This window comes from Salvelinus namaycush, chromosome 12, assembly GCF_016432855.1.
Source record: "Salvelinus namaycush isolate Seneca chromosome 12, SaNama_1.0, whole genome shotgun sequence".
NCBI lineage: Eukaryota > Metazoa > Chordata > Actinopteri > Salmoniformes > Salmonidae > Salvelinus > Salvelinus namaycush.
In genome coordinates, this window is record NC_052318.1 from 25,932,866 (window position 1) to 25,945,217 (window position 12,352).

The 12,352-nt window shown below is 43.1% G+C and overlaps 1 protein-coding gene across 1 annotated transcript in view; it reads right to left on the reverse strand.

The window, feature by feature from the left end:
- LOC120056511 (delta-sarcoglycan-like) overlaps positions 1 to 12,352 on the reverse strand; it is an 80,796-nt gene that overhangs the window by 26,659 nt on the left and 41,785 nt on the right. The window contains exon 4 of the mRNA XM_039004689.1: positions 9,079 to 9,198. Within this exon, the coding sequence (XP_038860617.1) occupies positions 9,079 to 9,198 (120 nt within the window). The remainder of the gene's footprint in view (positions 1 to 9,078; positions 9,199 to 12,352) is intronic.

Genomic DNA, 12,352 nt, shown 5'->3' on the forward strand with positions numbered 1-12,352 from the left:
AGCAGTCGCAAAAACCATCAAGAGCTATGATGAAATGGGCTCTCATGAGGACCGCCACAGGAAAGGAAGACCCAGAGTTAACTCTGCTGCAGAGGATAAGTTAATTCGAGTTACCAGCCTCAGAATTTGCAGCCCAAATAAATACTTCACAAAGTAACAGACACATCTCAACATCAACAGTTCAGAGGACAGAAACCACTACTAAAGGACATCAATAATAAGAAGAGACTTGCTTGGGCCAAGAAACACAAGCAAATTCTAGACCAAATTTCCGATTTTTGGTTCCAACTGCGTGTCATTGTGAGACGCTGAGTAGGTGAACGGATGATCTCCGCATGTGTGGTTCCCACTGTGAAGCATGGAGGAGGTGTGATGGTGCTTTTCTGGTGACACTGTCGGTGATTTATTTAGAATTCAAGGCGCACTTAAACCAGCATGGCTACCACAGCATTCTGCAGCGATAAGCCATCCCATCTGGTTTGAGCTTAGTGGGACTATCATTTGTTTTTCAACAGGACAATGACCCAAAACACACCTCCAGGCTGTGTAAGGGCTATTTGACTAAGAAGGAGAGTGAGGGAGTGCTGCATCAGATGACCTGGCCTCCACAATCACCCGACCTCAACCCAATTGAGATGGTTTGGGATGAGTTGGACCGCAGAGTGAAGGAAAAGCAGCCAACAAGTGCTCAGCATATGTGGGAGCTCCTTCAAGACAGTTGGAAAAGCATTCCAGGTGAAGCTGGTTGAGCTTCACCTGGAATATTACAGTACAGTACATGGCCTGCGGGTCTTCCATATCTGCAGGATCTAACTGGGATAGCACAGCTGCTGAGCTGATATCTGGAGGTCCTGCTGTATTTACACTAGAATGTTCAAAGGCATTCCTTATACGATAGAAGACCTGTATCCAAACATAGGATCGAGCAATGTTTAAATTGCCTTTAGCTATCGGGATTGCATAGATGCATATCAATAGGGATTGCATAGATGTGTATCAGAAAAAAAATTAAAAGCTGATTGACAAAGTGTTAGGACACTGTGTAAAATGTAGTATGTAATGTAGACCAAATAGAACATGAAGTATACAATTCTAATGAGAGGGACATTACTCTGGTAGCTAAACAGTGTCTCCCTCACACTACCCTGAGGTGGCTGCTACCGAACAACAACACACACCAGCTATTTGTCTCCGATTAATGAAAGCGCCATTGTAGCATCTATAAATAGGATTCCAGCCACAGTACTCCGGAAGAGAAAACTCCAGGTGGCCGAATGCAGGAAAATTGGAACTATCTATCTGCCTTGGGTGCAGTGCCATTTAGCAGCTGAATTGCATACATTTGTATCCAAAGACCCGATGGACCTTTTATAGTGAAAGTGGCTATTGCTCCTGGAACAAAAGTGTACTTGAGTGTTGGGGAGAAGGAGGTTCTTGGACGTGATGTACAGTTGAAGAGTGCTCCAGGGATCCTCAGTGGTACAGTAGACTGCAGATTATAATGAAATTCATTTTGCATCAGCCTCCTCTTGCAGTAGGTCAGAGAGGAGTGGGATAGGTGCATTAGTGGCAGGGGTGTGGAGGAGAAGAGGGTACACTGCATCAATAACAAGGCTCAACAGGGACTGAGGAGTATACATTAAACAGTGGGACATAGTTTGTAAAAGCAAGAAGTCAAGTATTTTAAGTACACTACCGCAAATGGTGTGAAATGTATGTCTAATACACCGGAACATATTTAGTTTGTAGCTGATTACTTTGACTGCACAATTGCAAGTAAATGTAGGCCCATAGGTTATCTACATGTATTTTCACTATACATGTCTCCTTCCATTTTTCTATGTACTTATACTGTACTCTACCTTCATCTGGTCATCCGGTTTAGAGGTACAAACTGCAGTGCTCACACCCGGAGCAGGCGCCTGGTATAGGAAGAGGGAACGGGATGACAGAACAGTGTGGTGCCGATAGCATCGTCCTCTGCTACCAGGCCATTTGTCACCCCAGCAACATGGAGCCATACATGGAGCTGTGGAACTCATAACTGTGCTGTGTGAAAAAACAAGCTCACTCTGGAACAGTGTGATCACACTATTGAGTGTATGTTTGTACGTGTCGAGAGGGTTTGCGGGTGTGTGTGTAGTGGGCTGTGGATGTATGTGTGTGGTTTGGTGTGTGTGTGTGTGTGTCCTTGACTAGACCTTCGGAGGATTGTTACCCAGAAATAATTTGATATTGAGATAAAAACGGCTGCATTGGACCTTTAAAGATACTCAGCTGCAGGCTTACATTTTAGACCGTTACCAAAGCCATCCATGTTCACAGATACCATTAGTTATTATGGATCACTGGTGGATGCAGTTGGATAATATTGCTATTGGAGACAAGGTATACACCTAGAGCATCCTCCCTCTCACATAGCCTTGACAGGAATTATATATCCGAAAGATGAAAAGAAACACATTATCCGTCTGTAATGCAGGTCTTAGGGTGTCAGTGACAGAAACAAGACTTGAAAGGCAAACAATGTTGCCATGATTTTGCAAATGGCTCTGCCGGGTGCGCAGCGCTGTAAAACCCCAGGACTGTACTGACTCCATGGTTACAATCTAATCTAGCTTTGTGACCAGACCAGTGGAGGCCTAGATTTATGTGGACCGTGAAACCAAGCCCTAGGAAGAGCCTCAGGTAAAGCAGGTGGATATAACTCACTGGCTTTTATAGATTCTTTATCATCTACTTAGCATGGTCACCTGACAGAAATCCAATGGCCACTCTGCAAAGCACATTCCCCATTCCTACCTGATCAGACGGTGAAATGTAGTCTCCCTCTTGCGCCCTATATTCATTTCATGTATGACACTTGTCACACAGTTACTCCCGGCTGCTCTTTATGATCTTATTACTGCAAGCTGGAGCCACACACAAGGAGAGAGAGGGAGGGAAGGGAATAAAATGAGGAAGAGAATGAAGTGAAATGGATGAATTTGGAATGACTCAGCTGTAATTTTGATGGCAATGCAGTGGGCATTTCCTTAACTCTTTCTTTTTATAGCAGACATCTGAAAACTAAACTAACCCTAGGAAGCATAGTGCCATAGGCTATAGACCATAGTACCCCATGTGCTCTACTGGTCATTGTTCACAGTAGCAGTGGAATTACAACATACAGCACCAGGAGCAAGAAAAAGTCCTGACACTGACTTCTAACAAACAAGGTCAACCAGTCCACTGTAATGAGGCCGCTGGCCATGTGCTGTAGGGTCATGCCCCCATCATCAGCAGTCTGGACCACCACTGCCAGGTAGCCACCCACCAGGAGTGGATGTGACCCTAGCCCTATACAGTAATTAGAGACTGGCTGAAGGAGGAAACTGAGGTCAGGTCAAGTGGCTCTCCAGCAGCCACACACTGTAATACACATCACAGCTGAAAGTCTGAAGGCCACCATGATAGATACAGTAGACTGAGATGTAAATAAAGGCAATGTTGTTTGGCCACATGGCCATATCTGTATCTGTATCATGCTCTCCTCATAAACCTGATATGAATAAACATTGCGCTTAACAGACTCATTTCACATTTTCTCTCACGGGTGTCATATTACAGACTAGGGATTGTAAAAATATTATGGAGTTGGCATTGTCTCCCCATTTGTCAGATCAAACATCTGGACTGGTGTAACGACCATTCACTGGGTGATGTGGTTACTGAGAGACAGACACATCACTGACGGATGGGACTACTTTCTGCACGTTGCTTCTCTCAATCCATATTGACATCCCCATTGTAGCATCTAAAATTGGGTTTGCCACGTTAGCATCTGTGCCGTGCTAATAACTTGATGAGCAATTCTCCAAACCAGGCTATCTATTAATACTATCTGTTTCAGGGCTCCTCCTACAATCATCAGAGTGCTGTTGTGATTATTAAGTGTGTAATTCAATTTGAATCAGCTCCACTGCAGTCCAATGGGATATAATTGAGGCAAATAAATGAGCCTTTAATTATAATTATATTTAAAAAAAACAGCAGCAGGTAATGTCATTATTCTGTGGATTACTGCTAATTACGGTTGTGATGATGAGTAGAGAGAGGGGGGTGGAGAGGGATGGAGGGAATATGAGAATACTCGATTGAGCATGCTCCATTGACAATTCCGGAATTCCCTGTTCCAAGCATATTTTAATTACCATAGAGGAGTGCTCCATTGTGTCCTCTCATTCCCGGCTAATTCATTCCTTTCTCTCATGGTTTTTCTTGTGTAATTGATTACGTTTGGTTTCCTAGGGAAGACAATGAGGATCGCTGTAGACTGCTGGTTGCGCTCCTGTACTGTACAGGGCTGGCTCACGAGACTGTATACACAACACACAATGCCATTTGGCCACAGTTCTCTAAATCTTGATTAAAGGTCTCCAGAGTGCACAGTGTGTGGTCTTGTGTACAGTATACAACTGCTATTGTACTTATGGTTTGTGTGACTATTCAGTATTACCATAATTGTACTCACACAGGTGAAAACATTTGCTGTAACTGACAAGCTAACAATTCATGACATTATTCTGCCCCACAGTGGCGTCTTGCTCAACAAAAACTATCCACCTAGTGTGGAACTTGAAGCAGTTGAGTAACAACAACAATAGACAGGTAAACTTTGAATTGCATTACAGCAGGATTGGTAACAACACATCTGCCACACTTATGCTCAACACGGCGGCCCCTCAGGGGTGCATGCTCAGTCCCCTCCTGTACTCCCTGTTCACCCATGACTTCATGGCCAAGCATGACTCAACATGCTCAAGTTTGCTGATGACACAACAGTGGTAGGCCTGATTACCGACAACGATGAGAAAGCCTATAGGGAGGAGGTCAGAGACAACCTCTCCCTCAATGTGATCAAGACAAAGGAGATGATCGTGGACTACAGGAAATGGAGGGCCGATCACGCCCCAATCTCATTGACGGGGCTATAGTGGAGCAGGTTGAGAGATTCAAGTTCCTTGGTGTCCACATCACCAACGAACTATCATGGTCCAAACACACCAAGACAGTTGTGAAGAGGGCACGACAATGACTATTCCCCCTCAGGAGACTGAAAAGATTTGGCATGGGTCCTCAGATCCACAAAAAGTCCTTTAGCTGCACCATCGAGAGCATCCTGACTGGTTGCATCACCGCCTGGTATGGCAACTGCTCGGCCTCAGACCGCAAGGCACTACAGAGGGTAGTGCTTACGGCCCAGTACATCACTGGGGCCAAGCTACCTCCATCCAGGACATCTATACCAGGCAGAGGAAGGCCCTAAAAATTGGCAAAGACTTCAGCCAACCTAGTCATAGACTGTTCTTTCTGCTACCGCATGGCAAGCGGTAACGGAGAGCCAAGTCTAAGTCCAAAAGGCTTCTTAACAGCTTCTACCCCCAAGCTATAAGACTCCTGAACAGCTAATCAAAGGGCTACCCGGACTATTTGCATTGACCCCCCCCACCCCAACCCCATTTTTATGCTGCTGCTACTCTTTTTATGCTGCTGCTAATCTATGTACAGTCACTTTACCTCTACCTACATGTACATATTATCTCAATTACCTCGACTAACCTGCACACTGACTCTGTACCGGGAACCCCTGTATAGAACCGTGCTACTGTTATTTTATTGTTGATCTTCAATTATTTGTTATTTTTCTATTTTCTTCTTTTTACTTTTATTTTTTATTATATATTTTTTACTTCAGTTTATTTTAGGAAATACTTTCTTAACACTTATTTTTCATAAAACCACATTGTTGGTTAAGAGCTTTTAAGTAAGCATGTGACAAATACAATTTGATTTATTAAACAGCCAAATCAAGTGTTGATATCATAATACAGCCATGCAGTCTCTCGGGGGTCTCTCATTGGACAATAATCCATTCTGAGGGAGGCATCTCGAGGATCACAATCACTCACTTCACTACAATGCTCTTGTCAGAAATATTTCACTTGTGTTTTCCTCAAGTGTCAAGCTTTATATTTCCACTTCATTGCTTTCAGACACAGTTACACAACTCTGGCTTCATATAGCATCGCTCATCTTTGAGACCATCTTGAAGAGGTTACAGAACACTGTAATCAAGTTTTACCTGGCAGCACTGATTGAGCCTTGTGTTAAAAAGAGAGGCATGTAAAAAACAATCATATTTAATATAGTGATACGTGTATAAAACAATCAAATTTAATATTTGCCTCTAAAAGCCAATTTACAGCCACATTTAAGTCGCAGATTGCTTTGATGACATTAACATTTTTCCTTTTGCCTGCAATCAAAAGCTACAGTATATTCTTATCCCAAAGTTGCTAGTTTTGTTCACTGGATGCAGCACCTGTCGCTCTTGTGTAAAAAATAATCCAATAATTTCAGGGGGTTGATTAGCTGTGATATGAGGGAAATCCAGATCTGTAAAAAGCTAGTGACAAATTGCTAAGTTAGCACGATTCCAAACACCTCCCCTATTACCCATTGGAAGCTGAGGGTTCCTGGATCACTGTTCACTGTAGATAGTGCAATAAAGGCCTAATGAAGGCAGTGAAAGCTCTATCATAGATTTCCAATGACCTCAGTTGGGCCAATTAAAGTTATATTCTCAGCATAATTATGTATTTTATTGGTTTGGACAGAAGTATTCATTTGGTAATGGCATGTGTCAGTTTTATAGGAATCTGGCCTCACTTCATCCTGCCTGATGGATGGAATGACAGAGGGAGAAGCTAGTAGCAGTTTGCCCAGGCCTGAGATCATTGGCTATATTTATTGATACATGTTGTTTGGCACGGCTTGGAGTGAACGCACAGACATGTACATGCACACACACAAGCAAGTACACAGACACAGGACACATGCATGTGCACACACACACACACGCGTGCACATACATGCACTCACATTCACACGCGTACTGTATGCCTGCATGCCCGCCCACACGTATGCACAAAACACTTTCAGTACAACAGAGGCCTTTTTAGAATTAGACTCTCGGTCTGATATTCACTTTTGAACACCTAAGTAAGCTCCACTCATTGCACTGGCGGTGTCATAGTTTTGACCACGGCATTTGTTCACCGATATCCCCTTACTTTCAATCAGAACTCTCAGCCAGAGTTCATTACCCCAGCCACCTCAGCTAAGCAGCGGGATGCAGAGAGAGAGGGAGGGAGGGAGAGGTACAGAGGGAGAGAGGGAGGGAGGGGTACAGAAAGAGAGGTGGTAGTAATGATGATTTGCCAGTTACTCCATTTATCTGCGGCCCTTTTTGATGGGGCTGCCCTGGGCCACAAGGTTCATCAAACGCCTTGGCAACCACAGTCCTCAGTAGAAAGGCCTTCTTAGTTCTTCTTAGGTAGTTATTTACGAGTTTTAGAAAATAGATCTCTCTGCAGAAGCGACAGTTACAGGGATGGTAAAAACAGCTTGATTGCCATAGCAACATCAAGGAAACTGGGCAGAAAGGTGTGTACAGCAGTTCTTCAAGTACAGCAGTTCAGCATCATCTTCAATTGAGCCTCTCATTCTCCTTAATTGCCGTCCTCAACACATTACGGAAAGAGTAACTGTATAGGAAGCTCTGGGGACAGGTCGTCTGGATATTGGACAGCCAATAAATTGTCAGATGCAAACAGATGATCAACTTTAGCGGACAACCGTTCTTGAGGGCTTAAACAAAAAAAAAACGGTTTGTGATTTCGTTCATACTGGTGAACCGGCGTTTGAGTTGTGTGGTTGCAATATCAACAGTCTCTTATCTCTGCTATGTTTTGGCATGGATCATTCAAGACTACGTTTAAATTGTGTGCACCACAATGGACATATAATGCACAATGTCTCAGGAAAGACTTTCTGGGTTGGCAATACTCAGTATAGAAAACAGTCGGGCCCGCAACCTGGACCTACAGGCCGCGGTGAAAACATTTCAACAATAAATAGTGACTGAATTTGTCCTGAAGTTGACAACTTTTTTCCTCATTGTTAAGCTATTTGATGTGTAAATTTCATTAAAAAGTTTATAAATAGAAGCTAAATAGCACCTAAATTCTCAATACAGCTATAGATAGTAAACTACAATGCATAATGAAACAATACCTAGAAAGCTAGTGTTTTGTGGGTGGTCTGACTGTATTATCTGGTATTAATAGACTGGATTAACGCACAACAACTTTCTATCCAAGCTGGGTGAAAGTGCAAGGACCGCTCATGTCATGCAGGTTCAGGTAGGCTATACAGGACAGTTGTAAATTCTCAAAAATCTATTGGTAGATTATTATTATGCTGTTGCATCGAAAATTAATTTTACAATCTGTAATGTTTGAATTTCCAACTTTAATTACTGAACAAGTAATTATATTATTGCCACCAGCCAGCTGTCTAAATAAATGGCAGCATTGCGACACCATGTAATAGCTTCATGAAATGTTAGATTTAACATGTTAAAATGATGACCAAATAGGCCTACCAATAAACATGTATCTATTATCCAAAGCAAAGCTATAGGCTAAATGCCCTGGCACCACAGAAAGCCTTTCATTGATTCAATGTCGCAATTTCAGCACCATGGACAGCGTATGGTAGTCCATACTTTCTGAGTGGCTGTCCACATCCTTTTTTTCTTCTAACTCAAATGACAATGTTATACAACAACAAAAAGTGACTGAATCTGTTCTTGTTTAACATGGTTGGATGATTTCTTCTAATCTAAATAATACAGACTCACACGTCCTCCCCTATAGAACTCTGACTCTCTTTTACGTCTTATAGTCTAATTTACCATAATTTATGTTGGGCTGGTCTTCAAATGCAAGTTATCCCGTGAAATGTATTAAATTGTTAGCTAGCCCTAAAATGCCAGCTTGTTTTTGCTAAATTTCAATTAATTGTAACGTGATTACAGTGATATTAATCATTCATCCAAAAGTACACCACATTTTAGATCTTTCAATTCAGCCTCTAAACACTTGAACAGTGTGAGTCCAGTCAAGTTTAAAACTGTTGTTCAATAAACTGCTAGCAGACTGTTGAGTATGATGTAGTGGTCCATTAACTCACCCGTCACCCGTAGCCTCTCTGCTCCCACCACCACCTCCTGGTCATCAGCAGAGAACAGTAGCTTCCCGGTGCTGGATTTCACCTCCAACATCTTCCCTTGTGCACGCACTCCACTGGATCCTGGACAGGGCAAAAGTTGTTAGGATAAGTCAGTGAAGTTCAACAGGTGGCTCCTGTATGATGAACAAAGATAGACTTCTTGTATTTCAGAGATTCTTGCAAGTCAGGACAATCCTAATCCGACATGTAAACTTTATTTTTCTAATTGGATAAAAAAAATGTTTGCTTAAAAGTGACGTTTAGGTGAATTTTATAAGGGAAAATATTTGCTTTTGGAATTTTCTAATTATTTTCAAAATTATTAATTTCCATGTGGGCTCTATGCCCGGAAATGCCCTTGTCTGGAACAATGATCCAAATTTCAAACTCTCCCAAAAAGTAAAAAAAAAGGCAATAATGAATATTAACTGAAAAAGGATCTCATGTCGTTTCTTGCAACAGCCCTCTTTAACTTAAAAAAATATTCCTCTCAAAACTGCTTCCTAAAAAATATGTCAGGAGACTTGGTCAACTCAGTCAGATTTGTCTAAAATCCTAAATGAATCATGAAAGAGCTTGGTCAGCTACACCACATTGACCCCTTCTTCATGTCCTCATTACATTGTGCAATGAGACAACTCATGGTCTGTAAAGTTCTTTACTTTTGATAGATTTAAAGAAACAATTTTAAAATCACCATTGTCACAACCATAAACTGTCAACGCCATCTGCATGATAGATTAAGATAAGATATGAACTTTGGTTCGAATATTTACATTTTTATTAGGTTTTAGAGTCATAAAGCAATTGAGGAAAAACAAAATTGTTACTTTGTATATCACTTGAATGAAGACCAAAAATGCTATTTTTGTCAACTCTGTAAACTCTGTCCGATCCAATCTTTCAGCACTACATCAGAGTGCTGAAAGATCTAATAGAATGTTTATATTTTCATTGGCGATTTTCAAGTGAATAATTTTCAATATTTTACAAATATTTGTCTGTTTTGAATATTTGTTGTCTATGCCATCATTGGCTTGTCAACTCCGTCACTGATGGCTTAAGATCTATCTTTTTGTCAATATTGTAAAAATATTTTTATACACTACCGTTCAGAAGTTTGGGATCACTTAGAAATGTCCTTGTTTTTGAAAGAAAAGCCCATTTTTTGTCCATTAAAATAACATCAAATTGATCAGAAATACAGTGTAAACATTGTTAATGTTGTGAATGACTATCGTAGCTGGAAATGGATGATTTTTAATGGAATATCACAGGCGTACAGAGGTCCATTATCAGCAACCATCACTCCTGTGTTCCAATGGCACGTTATGTTCGCTAATCCAAGTTTATAATTTTAAAAGGCTAATTGAACATTAGAAAACCCTTTTGAAATTATGTTAGCACAGCTGAAAACTGTTGTGCTAGTTAAAGAAGCAATAAAACTGGCCTTCTGTAGACTTGTTGAGTATCTGGAGCATCAGCATTTGTGGGTTCGATTACAGGCCTCAAAATGGCCAGAAACAAAGACCTTTCTCGGAAACTCGTCAGTCTATTCTTGTTCTGAGAAATTAAGGCTATTTCATGCGAGAAATCTCCAAGAAACTGAAGATCTCGTACACAGCTGTGTACTACTCCCTTCACAGAACCGAGCAAACTGGCCCTAACCATAATAGAAAGAGGAGTGGGAGGCCCCGGTGCACAACTGAGCAAGAGAACAAATACATTTGAGTGTCTAGTTTGAGAAATAGACGTCTCACAAGTCCTCAACTGGCAGCTTCATTAAATAGTACCCGCAAAACACCAGTCTCAACGTCAACAGTGAAGAGGCGATTACGGGATGCTGGACTTCTAGGCAGAGTTGCAAAGAAAAAGCCATATCTCAGAATGGCCAATAAAAATAAAAGATTAAGCTAGGCAAAAGAACACAGACACTGGATAGAGAAACTCTGCCTACAAGGCCAGCATCCCGGAGTCGCCTCTTCACTGTTGACACAAGGAGCTGTCTGTATTGCAGAACTTTTGGTCAAGACCAGGCTCCCCGGTAGGAGTACTCTGGTGGGCCATATGGAGAAATGTTCTGCTCGCTTACTCGCACCCCTTTTCATGTCACCCTGCTGTGGGGAAACCAGTCCAAATCTCTCCGGGTCCTCATTGAATCTGGGGCCGATGAGAGTTTTTGGACGCCGAGCTGAACATCCCCACTCAGCCCCTCTCCATTCCCATGGATGTTAGAACGCTGGATGGGCGCTCTGTAGTTCGGGTCACCTATAACACCACTCCCATCAACCTACGTGTGTCAGGGAATCACAGCGAGACCATTCAATTCCTGCTAATCTCCGCCAATCCCACCACCTGGAGTCAGCAACTGGTATGGGTTGAGTATGCCCGCAACACCCTTCCTTGCTCCACCACGGGTCTCTCGCCCTTCCTTGGGATATCAGCCTCCGCCCACCCCTGAGCAAGAGGAGGATGTCAGCAATCCCTCTGCCCAGATGTTCATCCGCCGCTGTTGCCGTACCTGGAAGAGAGCCCGGGCCGCTCTGTTGAAGACCACTTCCAGGTATAGGCGACAAGTGGATCGCCACCGGACCCCTGCTCCACGCTATCGGCTCGGGCAGAGGGTATGGCTCTCCACCCGGGACCTGCCCCTCGGGGTGGAGTCCCGTATATTTCCCCCCGATTCATCAGCCCGTTCACCATCTCTAGAGTCATTAGCCCCACTGCTGTCCGTCTTTTGTTACCCCGTAACCTCCGTATTCACCTACAGCCCTTTATCTTCTGTTTCCAGGCCCACCCCTCCTCCCCATATTGATGGCCATCCGGCGTACACGGTGAGACGTCTCCTGAGTGTTCGACCACGGAGCAGGGGTTTCCAGTAACTGGTGGACTGGGAGGGTTATGGCCCACAGGAGAGGTGCTGGGTCACCGCTAGAGACATCCTGGACCCAGCCCTCATCGCCAACTTCCACCGCCGGCACCCCGGTCAACCAGGTATCTGCCCAGGTAGGACGCCAGGTGGCACCCCTAGAAGGGGGGGGGTACTGTCACACCCTTATCTGTTTCACCGGTCTTTGTGATTGTCTCCACTCCCTCCAGGTGACGCCCATCTTCCCCATTATCCCCTGTGTATTTATACCCGTGTTCTCTGTTTGTCCGTTGCCAGTTCGTCTTGTTTGTCAAGTCAACCAGCGTTTTTGTTCTCAGCTCCTGCTTTTCCAAGTCTCTCTTTTTC